Here is a 13,869-nt window from a genome sequence, read left to right on the forward strand (position 1 = left end):
AATAGACAGTAATCAGGGATTTTAAATGCATGTGTGTGACCCGCCAGGCATGGGAAAGCAAATTCAGAAATTAATCTGATAAATCAATCAAACGGTGAAGTGAGTTTGAGCTGACACATAAGAAGCCGGATCTGATTACTAAGAAAAGGCAGCGACGGCACTACTAGCGCACCGCAGACCCTTTGTTCATTGTTTCCCAGCTCGAGCTGCAGTGTTTTACAACCCCGACTGCTTGCCTGCATAGCCCATGTAGTCAAGATTTCACCTTTTAATCCTCTAAACTTAGTCCGTAAAACTCCATTTTAATGCCACGGTATTTAATTCTACAACCCGGCAGCTGTGTTTGCGGTTATGCTATTTGTGTTTGGTTTACCTGGGTCCACGGTGTTCGTCCAGATGAATGTGGCAGTGCGGGTTGACCGGTTCCGGCCGGATTCGAACAGAGATCACATCAAACGGAACCTCGGCTCGATATTCCTTCTCCAGCGCGTTAAACCCTGGCATCAGCACCAACGGAGGGTCCGTGTACAACTGCCTCAGGTGCGGATCAACACACCTCCCTTGAAAACAGGAGCGTTTAACAGTTTTATTTCATTTTCTTATTAAGTAAAAACAGTCAGTGCTTTTTAAAAACATATCAAATGTGCATTTGTAGTTCATATAGTCCGGCTAATATGCTACTTGCCTTTTCTTGACAGCGGGTCTGATGCCTCTGGGCTCTTTAGGTCGTCCAAACTGTTGGAATTAAAGAAATCACAGTAATTTTTAGTAGGAAACTCAAAAAGTGCTCTACAATGGCCTGTTAAATGCAGATGATTGGTAGCATGGGACGTTATTAGATCTTTTTTTTCCAGGAATAGCAAAAGCAAGCCTTTTACGGCTTTCCCCTCTACTTTTTTTTACATATAAAAACAATCAGTGCTGGCTGGAAAAAGTGTCTTAATTTGTTTGAGAGGCAATCAATCACTCCTCAATGAAGTAAGACGCTCAAAGACCGTTATATCATTGTGCAATAGACTTGTGTACTGGTTTGGATTCATGTACAGTCAGACAGATGCAGACAATTTAATTCTCAGCATTCATGGTACACACAAAACCAATCATCACAGACATCAAGACCTTACATGGATCAACAATATGTTTTATTTATTTATTTATTTATTTATTTTCTTGCATTCCCTATATCTTCACTGGTGTCACAAATAAAATAATATAAAAAATAATCAAAATTAAATCAAATAAAACTATATTAATACATTGTTGCAATGGAAGCAGAGACTGAGAACGAATAGACAGAAAACTTCCAAAAAATCAGTTATTAAAAATACATGCATTAATTTTGCATTCAACAAAATTCACTTTATTACTTAATATAATCCCAACAAATTATAACAGATAAAGCAGTATACTAATAAAATGTAAACGAAAAAAAGTGTTTTATTATGTAGCATCTACATTAACAAGCTTAATAAATAAATAAACATTTTAATTTAGGTAAATTTAAGTAAATATATTTTATATGACTGAATCTGAATCTGAATATGCCAATACACTAAAAAACACAAAATAAAATAAATACTTCCTAACACTGAAATATCACAATTATGTATTTATGTATATAAACATACGTAATATTTTCATTTAAGTATCCTTCAGAAAAGACAAAAATAACCATAAGAAGTAAAGTAAAACTAAAAAGTAACTTTAATGTGCAAATATCTGAAATTAAATTATTTACTTTTGCAGGAACAATTTTTGTCTATTTGTCAGCAATGTTTCAACTGTAAATTAATAATAATAATGACTAAAAAAATAATGACTCAATAGGGCGTCTGTTGTTAACAGAGAAAGAGAGCATGTGAGTGTTAGAAAATTAAAAACAAAATAAGATGAATGTGTAAAATGAAAACATCAGGAGGTTTGGGAGCTATTGTGTGGTGAAAAAACTGTACAAATTAATGTTTTGACTGGACAGCAGGTGGCCCAAAGCACTACAGGCTTAAATCAACAAGACACCAAGAATCACTGAATATAAAATACTGTTTTGAGAATGAAATTATTTCCGGACTGTAGCAGGATTTTTGCATGCCTGCAGCATAACTCCTCTCATCGCAGGAGAAAAATAAGGCTTGATGAAACGATCTGGGGAATCTGCAAGTGTGTTGTGTTGTGTTGTGTAAGTGTGTGCTTGTGTGCGTGTAACCTTTCGGTCTGATGTTTTTTCGTGTAGTAAAGGCTGAGCTCTTGGAGCAAGGCCATGAGAGCTGGTCTCCATCCATAATCCTGTGCGCTGAGGGACTCTGTCTGAATTAGATCATGGTGGAGATCATCAGGAACAGGAGAAATAGGGTAGAGCTGCCACACACACACACACACACACACACACACACACACGATTCATTAAACAGACAACAATGCATGACAAGGACATACAAATTGTGATCATTTTACACGGAGCTTACCTTTAAATACCTTGAATTTACATTACTGTATATGCTCTAAAGACATAATTATGCTATAGTTAATACTAGTATTTGTAAATGTAAATAAAATGTGCCTTTACCAGCTGAAAGGGTCCAGGTCTCCTGAGGTGCTGATTAAACTGTCGCAAGAAATGCATCTCGTCTGGAGGCAGACACAGACCGTTTGGCCCTTCACAGCCACCATACTGAATGTTCAAATAAACAAAGCAACAAAAATGTGAAAAAAACAAATATAAATTGACTGTCTGTGCAGCATGGGAAATGACTGATTTGTCATTTTAATGCACTTTTTATTAAATGGGCCTCACTCATGAAACACAAGAAGAACACTGGACTGAAATGAACTGTCTGTATTTTCACTGGCTCCACCCTTAAATAAATACATTTGCTAAATTTGCAAAGTACACAATTACAATATATAATTATTTTAATACATTTAAAGTATAATAATATTCTCATTTAAACATTCTCGTTTAGGAAAAATAACAACAACTATTTTAAAATGCAAGAATATCTAGAATTAGGCTATTCTGACATTTATTTTTACAGTAAAATGCAGTTAGACTGTATAATGTATTATGAAATATGATCATTAGTTTAAAATACTAACAATATTAATAAGGTCTAAAATGACATTTACACACCACATGCCTTTTTTTCAGGTTTCTTAATGGAGACAAATATTGCATGAGCGTAAAAGAGACAAGCACAAGTTTATGAAGTTGTTTTGCTCGTGTTTAATTTTTCATGTTTTCTATTTCAATGTTTAATGTTTAAATGAACAAACTCTCATGAATTGACTGCAGTCACATCAACGCACTAAAAAAAGCTTTTTGATTTTATATGGTGCAAGTTGCTAAACTTAAACTCGCCATTTCTTCTCCGTCAAAGAATAAATGAATAATCTATCTACAACAGCTTTAGTTTTATAATAAGCTCACGGCTTTTCTTACATCTATTAAAAAAGGTTTTACCTTTTGATTCTCGAACGCCAAGCTAAGCTCACTGCTGCATGCTGGGAAAAGCAGTTTCAGCACATCCTCCAGCATATACTCTTTGGCTATCTGTCCATCAAAGTGAGGGTCCTTCATTCCGTCAAAGTGCAGATCAGTCTGAAGCTGATACAGAAAGAGAGCAGACAAATAATAACTGTAAATGAGTATTAATATGCTGCCATCCAGTGGTCATATTGAGGGCTTGCATGGGAGATCATCGTTGTTGTATTGCAGTTGTAGATATTTTTACACCAACTATTTATTCTTACCTTCACCACTACTGGATGAAGAGAAGAGTTATAGTGCAATGAGAAGGTCATTAACTGGAAACAAAGCTGACACCTGTAAGAAAAACAAGACGTTTTTACACATTCAAGTTTGCTATTTTTTGGTTGAAGAGTATGTGTGAGTGTATGTGTGTTTGCTTTGACCTGGGAGAGGAGATGCTCTCCTTTGCGGTTAACAGAGCAGCTTTCAGGATGTCACTGATGACGTGATTCATGCGCTCAATGGCCTGATGAGAGAGATCAGGACCCAGTCGTTCTCTAAAGAATACCTGCAACTGGAAGGAAGAAAACTAAATCAGTCTCTCGCAGCTGAGAGGCAAACAGAAAGATCTCATTACTTCATTCAGCCTCTCTAAACAGATTGAGCAGAACACTTCAATTTCTACACTATAACTACTGTTCATCAATACCGATTTAACACTGACAGACATGCTTACCTCTACAGACACAGATGTGATTTATCCTGTATAACCCTTTAACCACTAGATGGTGGCACAAACCATACTGAGAGCCGTGCTGATAGTTAAAGGGTCACTTAAAACTTGGGTGAATCTGTTTTATTTCCATAAAGTAGCGATTCTGAAGTGTAAAAATGGTCAGTTTACTAAATAATTTTATATGTTTTTCATGCTTGGGCTGTGCAGTTAATAGCAACTTTAATACATTTCAGTGTTTGATTTTAAGGATGTTTGTGAGTAGTACAATACAAGTGTGTATTTTGTTAACTTGTACCCAACATCAACACATTAAGCCATGTCAGAGAAACCTTTCCATTGTACAACAGACAGTTAAGAGGAAGCTGATGATCTGAGCTGAAGAGTGAAGACAAAAGCTACCATTAGAGGGCAGCAGAAGAATGATAGTGTATTACCACACATCACTACAGTCAAGGGGTAATAAACTACGGAAATCAGTTGATTCGTGCACACGCGTCAAAGACAAAAAGGAGTTTTCAAACACCAAAACAATAAAGGTTTAATGCATCTTTATTTTGTCATACATGAGAATGTGCCGTTTAATTACATTTTTCTCTGAGCAAAACATAATTGTATATTTTACCCATTATTTACGGGGGAATAATGTCATTCTTGACAAGCATATTTAAGGCTTGACAAGCATATTTAGACCAAAAATCAAAATTAAAAGACTAAGTGCAACCCAAAAATACTAAACAAAATTTAATTTTAAATCTTTACTCATCTTTTTTGCTATCCTTCTGACCTTTAGGTTTTACCAATTTGTCAGCAAGATCATTTAACATTTATATATATATGTTAATATTGCTAAAATGATCTATTCTGTTCTAATGAGGATGTCACCAAAGAGAGGTTTTGTCACAAGGACACATACTACATTAAGCATAAGGTGCTTTATATCATACTCACACACCAACACTAGAGGGCAGACTTTTATGAAGACTTTATAGTGATCTGCTTGTTTGTCAGGGCTCTTTTATCAACCCATGAAACTCAGTAAACATGATCTGCGTCTTATTAGATCTCAATGTGCCCTCCAGCTGTTTACAAGACTCTGACTGAAGCCTCTTCAGTAATCTGGCATTACACACACACACACACACACACACACAGAGAGCGTTAAACTGCAACGAGAGCTGTGTTTCGCAGCTGTGGAGGCCTAATAAACATCACATGGGGAATAAATGCTTAGTCAAGCCTTCATCATCAGTAAATGGCAGCGCAGGGATCCGAAGTGCAATATTAAGACTGGAAAAATCTCATCTGATCTGATTTAACAATATAAATGCTTATTGAAATAGCTAAAAGGCACCTAATAATCATTTCTAAGCTCGTTTGAGCATTGAGACGCAGATATTGTTTTATTTTGACTGTAATTGTTTTACAGCTCTCACTCAAGCGTTACTTACCTCGGTGGCATGACTAGTTTTATCCAAGTGGGTTTTGACCAAGGCTGTGCGGTGGACGAAAGCAGTCAGGGGTGTTGCCGAGGTAACCAGGACGTATACGTTTATGATGGCATTCAGGTCCGAGCGGCTGTGTGTGATCGGCGGCCTCCTGTAGGATACAATCACAGTAGTGCTTAACATTGCAGCTTTCTTTGGCTGGCCAATTCCTTCAGATGTGCCTTGACCTACCATTCATCTTCAGCAGCATTTGGGGTTCCCTCTTGTGGAGATGTGGACAAAGCGCAGGCAGAAGAAAGTATCGGTAATGTCACTCCTGAGATGGAAAACAGACGGGAGAAGTAGATAGAGTCTGAGTTTAGGCACATTGATTTCCTCTGTGAGGAAGACACATAGCACATGTATCGACATGAAGGCCAAAACCATTCTTTCCACAAAGACCTCCAGACATGTGTCTAGAGATGCCACGTTACTAAATCATTGAGACCAGCAACATTTCTCACAAGCAGGTTTTATTCTGTGATAAGTAAACTGCATTCTGTTCTAAAACATAGTGAGCTGCCTTACTTTTAGCTTTCTAGGTAATAGCAACTGATTTGAATGCTCTAAATAGACTTTTATTGCAAATAATCTCAACAGAATTTGAGGCTAAGCTAAGTGCATGCTAGTTTTAGCATTCAAATACACAGCACACATATATTTTAGGTTAAAAAAGTTCATCTCACCATGAAGTTGTGCAGTTTTGCCTCAGAATTTGGTTAAAACAAGGTCAATTTTAAATGTTTTTGAACAAAATCCTTATCAAATAAAATCCTTGTCAAATAAAAAGCTAAAAAAAACCCAATAATAATATATTTTTTAACAAATATAAAGTCTTTTACTATTTTGCAACACTATTAACTATTTACTGTCCCTTTTGATTAATTTAACACATCCTTGCTAAATAAAAGCTTAAACTTGCACTTTTGGTTACATAAAAGTGACAAATGGGTGGAAAAAAGGGGGAGGGAGAGGGTGACTTTCTTTTCCAGTTTTTATCCAAAATAGTCAAAAAATAATAAGTTACAGGAAATTTGTTTCGTTCTTTGGATTTGTGTTTGTGGCATTGCATAAGGTACCGTTTCTAGACCCAGTTGACTATTTGTGCTTGAATCACTTGATTGCAATTATTCTGAACTTATTTCAAGACGAACAGAAGTCAATGTGTGTGCAGTGCGCATATGTGTGTTTACATCAGCAAATGCGCAGCTCAGCATTTCTGGGTAAGTGAGATGCGATCTTGCACTGAGAATGAAAATTCCTTCTCAGTTTCCAGCCGCTCTGTCACCATTTAATCAGAAACACACACTAATGTCTCTCCAGACTCAGAGAAAGGATGTCAACGCTCCATACAACTCAAGCTGTACTTAATACTTTCTCAAACATGTCTCCAAACCTTCAGTTAAACCACACCAACCTTCGGGCCCCGTTACAGACCCCAGTGAAACACTTGGAAAAACATCAGGATCTCAGTAACCCTTGCTTCTGCCAAAGTCTCGGTCACTCCCAACCCAAGAGTGTGAGCTATGCAGAGTTTACATTCAACTTGGTCACTGACCCGTCCATGTCATGTGTGTATTTGTGCACTCTACAGTGTGTCTCCCTTCGGATACCGTTTTAAAGAGGACACAACCTGGCCTAGCCAAACCCTAAACACCAGGACTCAATCCTCCGTGTTTCTGTGGGCATCAGGCCAACAGGAAGGACAATATTGTTTCAGAGTCGGAGACAAAGCCTCTTTTTCTGAAGCTGGGCGGTCTTGATACCGCAGGGGCAGCGGGTGAAAAATCGGTCATTATTGTCACAAAACGTAGGCACTGTTATCCTCCTTCTTTGAGGTCTTTCAGAAGTGATGATCATAATTGGTTCAAAGCGGTAAAATTAAGCGCGACCAAGTTCAAAGAGCTTTGTAATGCAGCGTTTTGACATATAAGAAAAAAAAGCGACTTTCTGCAGAAAAGGTAACTCACTATGGCTGTTATTAAATGGCATTTATGATGTGCACTTACCTTTTTAATATCCCTGCAGCAGAGAGTTACTCACAGTAAATATCACCCTTGACACTGACCTTTATAAGTAATTACAGAGACATGCTTAAAACGCTCCAATACACACCTGACAGAAGTGCATCACACACACACACACACACACACACTATCTGAGGCGTCTGTTAAATTGAGAATGGACCTTCTAACCAAATTAAGGGCCGATGCTTTATAAGGATTTTTAAAAAATGATTTTGGTGATCTAAAGAAAACCAGTTTTTTTTTCACTCCAAGTGCTGTCTTTGTTAACTAAAACTATTCAGTATATTAAACTACTATTAAACTATCATTCTGGGTCATTGAAATAAAGCTGAAATAGGATCAAATATAAGTATTACATCAAATTATAAAAACACACTTAAACTTGGAAAAAAAAAAGTACTTAAACTGAAAATGTCATTATAATAAATGACTAAAACTGAAATGAAAACTGAAAATAAAAGCCAATTTAAAATATGAATGAGTACTATATAAATAATACGACAGTAATACAGTTTGGAGACATTTTGTGTTTTTTCTTGTGGTTTGGAACTGCGTGAAGGTGAGTAAATCATGTCATAAATGTAATTTTTATGAGAACTGTCCCTTACCATTTTATGCAAAAACTTTAATTCCTTGAAAAAAACAAAACAAAATTGTATTTTTTTCTGAAGACACAGTGCATGGTGATTTTATGATGCTTTTTAGTTGTACAGAAAAAGCAGCGAGACCATTCTGTAAAAGGTCTCCTTTTGTGTTCCACATAACAAAGTCATACAAAACCGAAAGGAACACTCATTTGTGTCGCGGCTGTAAAAAAAATATACATCACTGTCTCATTATCTGTGTTAAAGAAATGTTTAGAACATTTCTGCTCACCTGACAGCTGGCTGTCCGTCAAAAACCGGCAGACTCCTCCCATGTCCAGAAACGCTCCGGCAAAGGCTGGTATTATGTTAACCTGTGAGAAGATTTGACCCCGGGGTGATCAGAAGTCAGAGTTTAACGAAGACCACCGTGACGGTCAGTTTAAAATCATTTAAAACAGTCGTCTATTAGTAATGGCTTAAGATCCCGTGAGATGACTAACAGCTTATGAACGAGAACGATTTAATAACTGAAACAGCGAAGTAGCAGTTGTTCTTGGATCACGTCCAGAGCTGGCCCAGGAGATTCACAACAGCTGGGATATTTAAGCAAATCTGATCATTAAATGAGCATTACTAAATACAGGTTTAGATGAATCGTGAGTAAAATGTGAGAGTTCTTATAGATGGGTATTCTTCATTTGGAGAGCGAGCTCAGAGTAGTTGTGGATGCTGGAATGTTTTATTGCGTCCTGGTTTCTATAAATGATCCCTTTGAATCTCTGGACCGTATCTTATTTCACATGCATTTCAAACAAAAAGCATCTGGCATTAGCACTTGGCGTTTGTTTGCGTTTCCTTCTCAGTGTCAGATCTATAATGCGGCGTATTTTTTTAATTATTGTGCATTGCATTGCATCATAAACAGGAATCTCTGCAAGAGCGCTGGATGTGATCGAAGTGGGCTACAGGGAGTGGGTGGTCTTACCCTCTGGCGGTGCTGCGGATGGGCGAAGTTGATCTTTCGCAGGCAACTTTTTTCAGAGCCCTTCAGGCATATCAAGACGGACCAGTCTCTTCCATCTGTGTTCAAGGGAGAATATATTTAGCGAGAGATGAAATAAATCGAGAAAAAAGATGGCAAGATCAGCAGACTACGTGCTGATGACAGTTAGCCAAAAACAGAGGATTAAGGCACGCGCACACACACACACACACACTTTCTTGGCTATCTAAATGAGGACATTTAAAAAAAAATTAAAAATTAAAGTTCACTAAAATTACAACTACGCAAAAATACAAACCGTAACCATAGACAGCTGTTTAATAATTTATAAGCAGCAACATATGAGCAAATAAATAAAATTAAATAAAATTAAAAATGTGAATTTATTTAAAAGTTAAAACAACGACAACAAATTCTAAAATAAAACAACATATCATTGCATAGGTTTAGGATGTTTGATTCAACAGAAAATAATATTAAATTTATTTATTTAAATTGAGGACACATCTTTTTCAAAGACTAAATAAATAAATAATAATAATGGCAAAAATAATAACAGTAATAATAACAATAATGCCTAATCATAATAATAATGATAATAATAATACATTATTATTCTAATTATTAAACATATTATTTATTTATTTATTTGTGTAGGACATTTCTGATGGAAATGTTGAAATGTCATAACTATGGTAAATAGTTTGTTCAAATTAGGACAGCCCTGTATGTCCCCAAAGGGACTGTCATATTTAGTCTGGGGACAGTAATCCCCGAAGTATAGCTAAGTAAACACTGTGAAAAAGTAACAAAACCCTAAGTAAGGCTCTTTGTATTTTCGTAATACGAAAATAAGGAACAACATTTTGGAAAAAGACTTTGCTCTTATAATAAAGATGGCCAATTACAGACCTAAAAATGAGGACAAAAGTGGATTACATAATGCTGTGGCAACACGACGCGCATTCAGGAAACTCACACACTTTTTTCCAATTTTCATCTATACTTGACATTCTTTTAACTTTTTAATTTCTTTTATGCAGCTCCGCATTAAAGAAGGGACCATTCATGGTTTCGACAAGACATCAAAGACCCGTAGCCCCCTACGCAACCTCTCTGCAGGCAAACACGTATGATTTATGAGCGCTGTTTAATTCACCAAATTCCAGACCAGAGGTTCAGAGGCTCAATTAGCCATCTAGAAGTCACAATATGATCGGCCCACATCAAACAGAATATATTAAAGCATGTGCTGCAGTACATGACAGCTGTCAAATGTAATACATACTGCAATGATTAACCCAAAATACTAAATAAATAAATTCCAACTAATTAATCCAATCGAAGACCAAAAGGATGTTGATTCAGGAACATGTGTTTATTTATTTAAATCATTTTCTATGTCCACATGTAATATTTAATGCTTTAGAAATTTGAACCATTGTTTATGGAGTTATTAAAACATCACATTTTTTGAGAGAGAGAGAGAGGGGGGGGACTGGAAAAAGCACATCTGGTAGTTATTGTGGTGCTCAGCATTGCTCCAGGAAATGGGCTGGTGTGTATTTGGCAAACAGTTGTGCCTGAGTGCCGTCCCAGCTCAACAACAGGAAGTACTGTTTATAGCCAAAGGGAATCATGGGAAATCAGCCTTCATGATACAATCAGGATCATTTCAGCTCATTCTACATTCAGATGCTGTTAACAGCTCATCATTTCTAATCAATTTAATGCATTTTACCTTTTTTTTGCTTTTCCCGTGGTGTTCCAAGCCAAAACTTATAAACTACAGCATACCAAACAGCGCATAGTTAAACAAGCATCTATATAATGGACTGTGCTGACTATATAACTGTCACCATGTGTAAATCTACAATCATTAAACTCTTTACACACATGCATACACATAATGGAAAGCCCTGGAAGGCCCACTGATGCCTCCAGCATTTCTGGAATTGGATGAGTGTGTGTTTTATCAGCAGTGTTTCTGTGTGTGGTTCTGTTAAAGTTGTTTGGGTGGAGCTAGCTATTGGCCCGGTGACCTTAAAGTTTTTGATGTGTCTGCAGACCAACCCATCAATCTGACTGAGAGCTGTCAGCAAAGAAACACCTGCTCATTTAAGCACATAAAAAAACCCATATAAACATACTTGCATGGTCTTTAAAAAAATAAAAAAATAAAATAAAATTAAATTAAATTACATTACATTAAATAAAAATAAAAATAAAAATAAAATTAAAAAAAATTAAAATTAAATTAAATTAAATTAAATTAAATTAAATTAAATTAAATTAATTAAATTAAGAAGCATTATCGCTAATGGTCTCAGATGTTTGAACCTCACTGTATTTTGTTTGTATTTTTTCACCCACAGTGTGCCATTACATTTATCATTCAGGAAATATGGCTTTCAAAAGGGGATGTCAAAATTACGCCATTGAAAAAAGGAGGAGGAGGAAGAGGATTGTTTATAGTGAAGAAAGGGCTCAGATCTCAATTTGTGGTAATAAAGTCGCATAATACTAGTTTATGCATCAATATAAATATCAGCATGAATATGGCTTGACCAGATATTAATGGTCAGCACTATGTACATGTAAGGCAGAAACAGAAACGGCACAGTTCATGAAAGAGGCCTCCATCTCAATCACCTCTCTGTGTCCAGTCACGACCTAGAGGAGGAGGAGGGGAGGAAGGTTTTAAGACCCCAGCTGTGACCTTGAGCAGTGCTTAAACTGAGCTGGAGACCAAATTAACCTCTGAACCACCTGATGGTGGACGGGAACAACAAACCTCTGAGATCACGAGTCAGTAATTGCACAGCATTACTTCATTCTGACTGGTCAATAGCAATATTCTGTAGTCAAATATTTTGGCATAATGACCACTAAACTAGATTGGATCATTGTCCCTGGAGACCAACCAATGGGACCACATATTACACATACATTGCTAATAGCACACGATAGACAAATCCTATATACGTGCATGCTATACTATACGGTATGTACTGTGTACTGCATACTGTGTACTGCATAATAATAATAAATTGTGAAACATGCAGTATTCAAAAGCAAAAATCAAACAGTAGTATGTTTCATTCTTGTCAAATGACATCTTTCTCTGAAATAATGATTTCATTATTTTTCATTTAAGTGTAAAACAAAAATCAATTTCAATCAAATAAGGGGAATACAATGCTAAAAATGGATTATATGGATTACTGACATCCCTTCTAGGTCACTGTTCACATTAGTAACGGATGGCTAAGTCAAGTGCAATGCATTTATTGGTCCTAGGTTATATACTACACATTTTGGTGAATTTAGTAATTCATAGCAGGCATTCCATGCATCCAGAACATTTGCATATGTGGTGCAAAAATAGAAGTTGGTAGCATGCCAGTCTAAACATACCCAATCTGTCTTAAGCCCATACATGCATTCATATGTTTACTGCTGATATGTTCTCAACAGCACATTAACATCATATTTTTAGCATTGTTAGCATACATTTTGTATGCAGTATGCATTTTGCAATATACAAATGTTCTGCATGCATAACTAATCGCAGATGTCCTGTTGCATATCGAAAGGTGCAGTGACAACACTGCATCCCACAATGCAATACACTTACTTGAGATTCCATTCCCACTGAATCAAATGAAACCTTTTTCAACCCTGATTTAACACAAAATTGGATTAAAAGGAACAGTCTGCCCAAAAAAGAAAATCTGATGAAAACTGACTAACCCTCAGGACATCCAAAATGTTAATGAGTTTGTTTTTTCATCGGAACAGATTTGGAGAAATTTAGCGTTACATCACTTGCTCTCCAATGGATCGTCTGCAGTGAAAGGGTGCCGTCAGAATGAGAGTGAAAACAGACGATAAAAACATCATCATAATCCACAATTAATAATCAACACGATGAAAAGCCGTGTGTTTGTAATAAACTAATTCTCCAGTAAGACGTTTTCATTTCAAAACCTTGCTTCTGGCTAAAATATTAGTCCTCCATCAATAATAATGCTTTCTCCAGTGAAAAATGTATCTGGTCTGAATCAGAAAAGCAATATGAGCAGAGTAAGATCTGTTTGCAAGTGAAAACAGTCCAAAACAGTTCTAAAACAAATATGTTGTGGAATTTAAGTGACTTTTTCACTCGAAGAAATAACATTTAAAATTAAGAAAGCAATGGTTTAAAGCTAAAAGCTTTCATCGTTTTCACCTCACAAGACATTAATTGATGGACTGGAGATGTTTGGATCACTTGTGGATAACTGTGATGTTTTTATCCGCCGTTTGGACTGAATGGCACCCATTCCCCGCAGAGGATCCATCGGTGGGAAATGTTATGCTAAATCCCTCCAAAACATGTTTTGATTAAGAAACAAGCTCATCTACATCCCTGAGGATAAGTACATTTTCATTTCTGGGTGAACCTCTCCTTTTAAAAAGCATGCTATAGGTTGATTATGCATACATGTTGTATATATTAGAAGTCAAATATAGGCAGCATTCGGTGTACTGATTACTGTAAGAAGTACAATAGCATTCCAAATA

At 36.3% G+C, this 13,869-nt stretch overlaps 1 protein-coding gene across 1 annotated transcript in view; it reads right to left on the bottom strand.

Moving 5' to 3' along the window:
• Nucleotides 1–13,869, bottom strand: part of cped1 (cadherin-like and PC-esterase domain containing 1) — a 46,335-nt gene that overhangs the window by 24,545 nt on the left and 7,921 nt on the right. The window contains 11 exon segments of the mRNA XM_043237705.1: nt 374–560; nt 686–735; nt 2,204–2,355; nt 2,564–2,668; nt 3,458–3,601; nt 3,748–3,820; nt 3,910–4,040; nt 5,651–5,798; nt 5,879–5,963; nt 8,590–8,671; nt 9,286–9,380. Coding sequence (XP_043093640.1) covers nt 374–560; nt 686–735; nt 2,204–2,355; nt 2,564–2,668; nt 3,458–3,601; nt 3,748–3,820; nt 3,910–4,040; nt 5,651–5,798; nt 5,879–5,963; nt 8,590–8,671; nt 9,286–9,380 — 1,252 coding nt within the window.

This window comes from Puntigrus tetrazona, chromosome 4 (genome assembly GCF_018831695.1).
Source record: "Puntigrus tetrazona isolate hp1 chromosome 4, ASM1883169v1, whole genome shotgun sequence".
Taxonomy (NCBI): domain Eukaryota; kingdom Metazoa; phylum Chordata; class Actinopteri; order Cypriniformes; family Cyprinidae; genus Puntigrus; species Puntigrus tetrazona.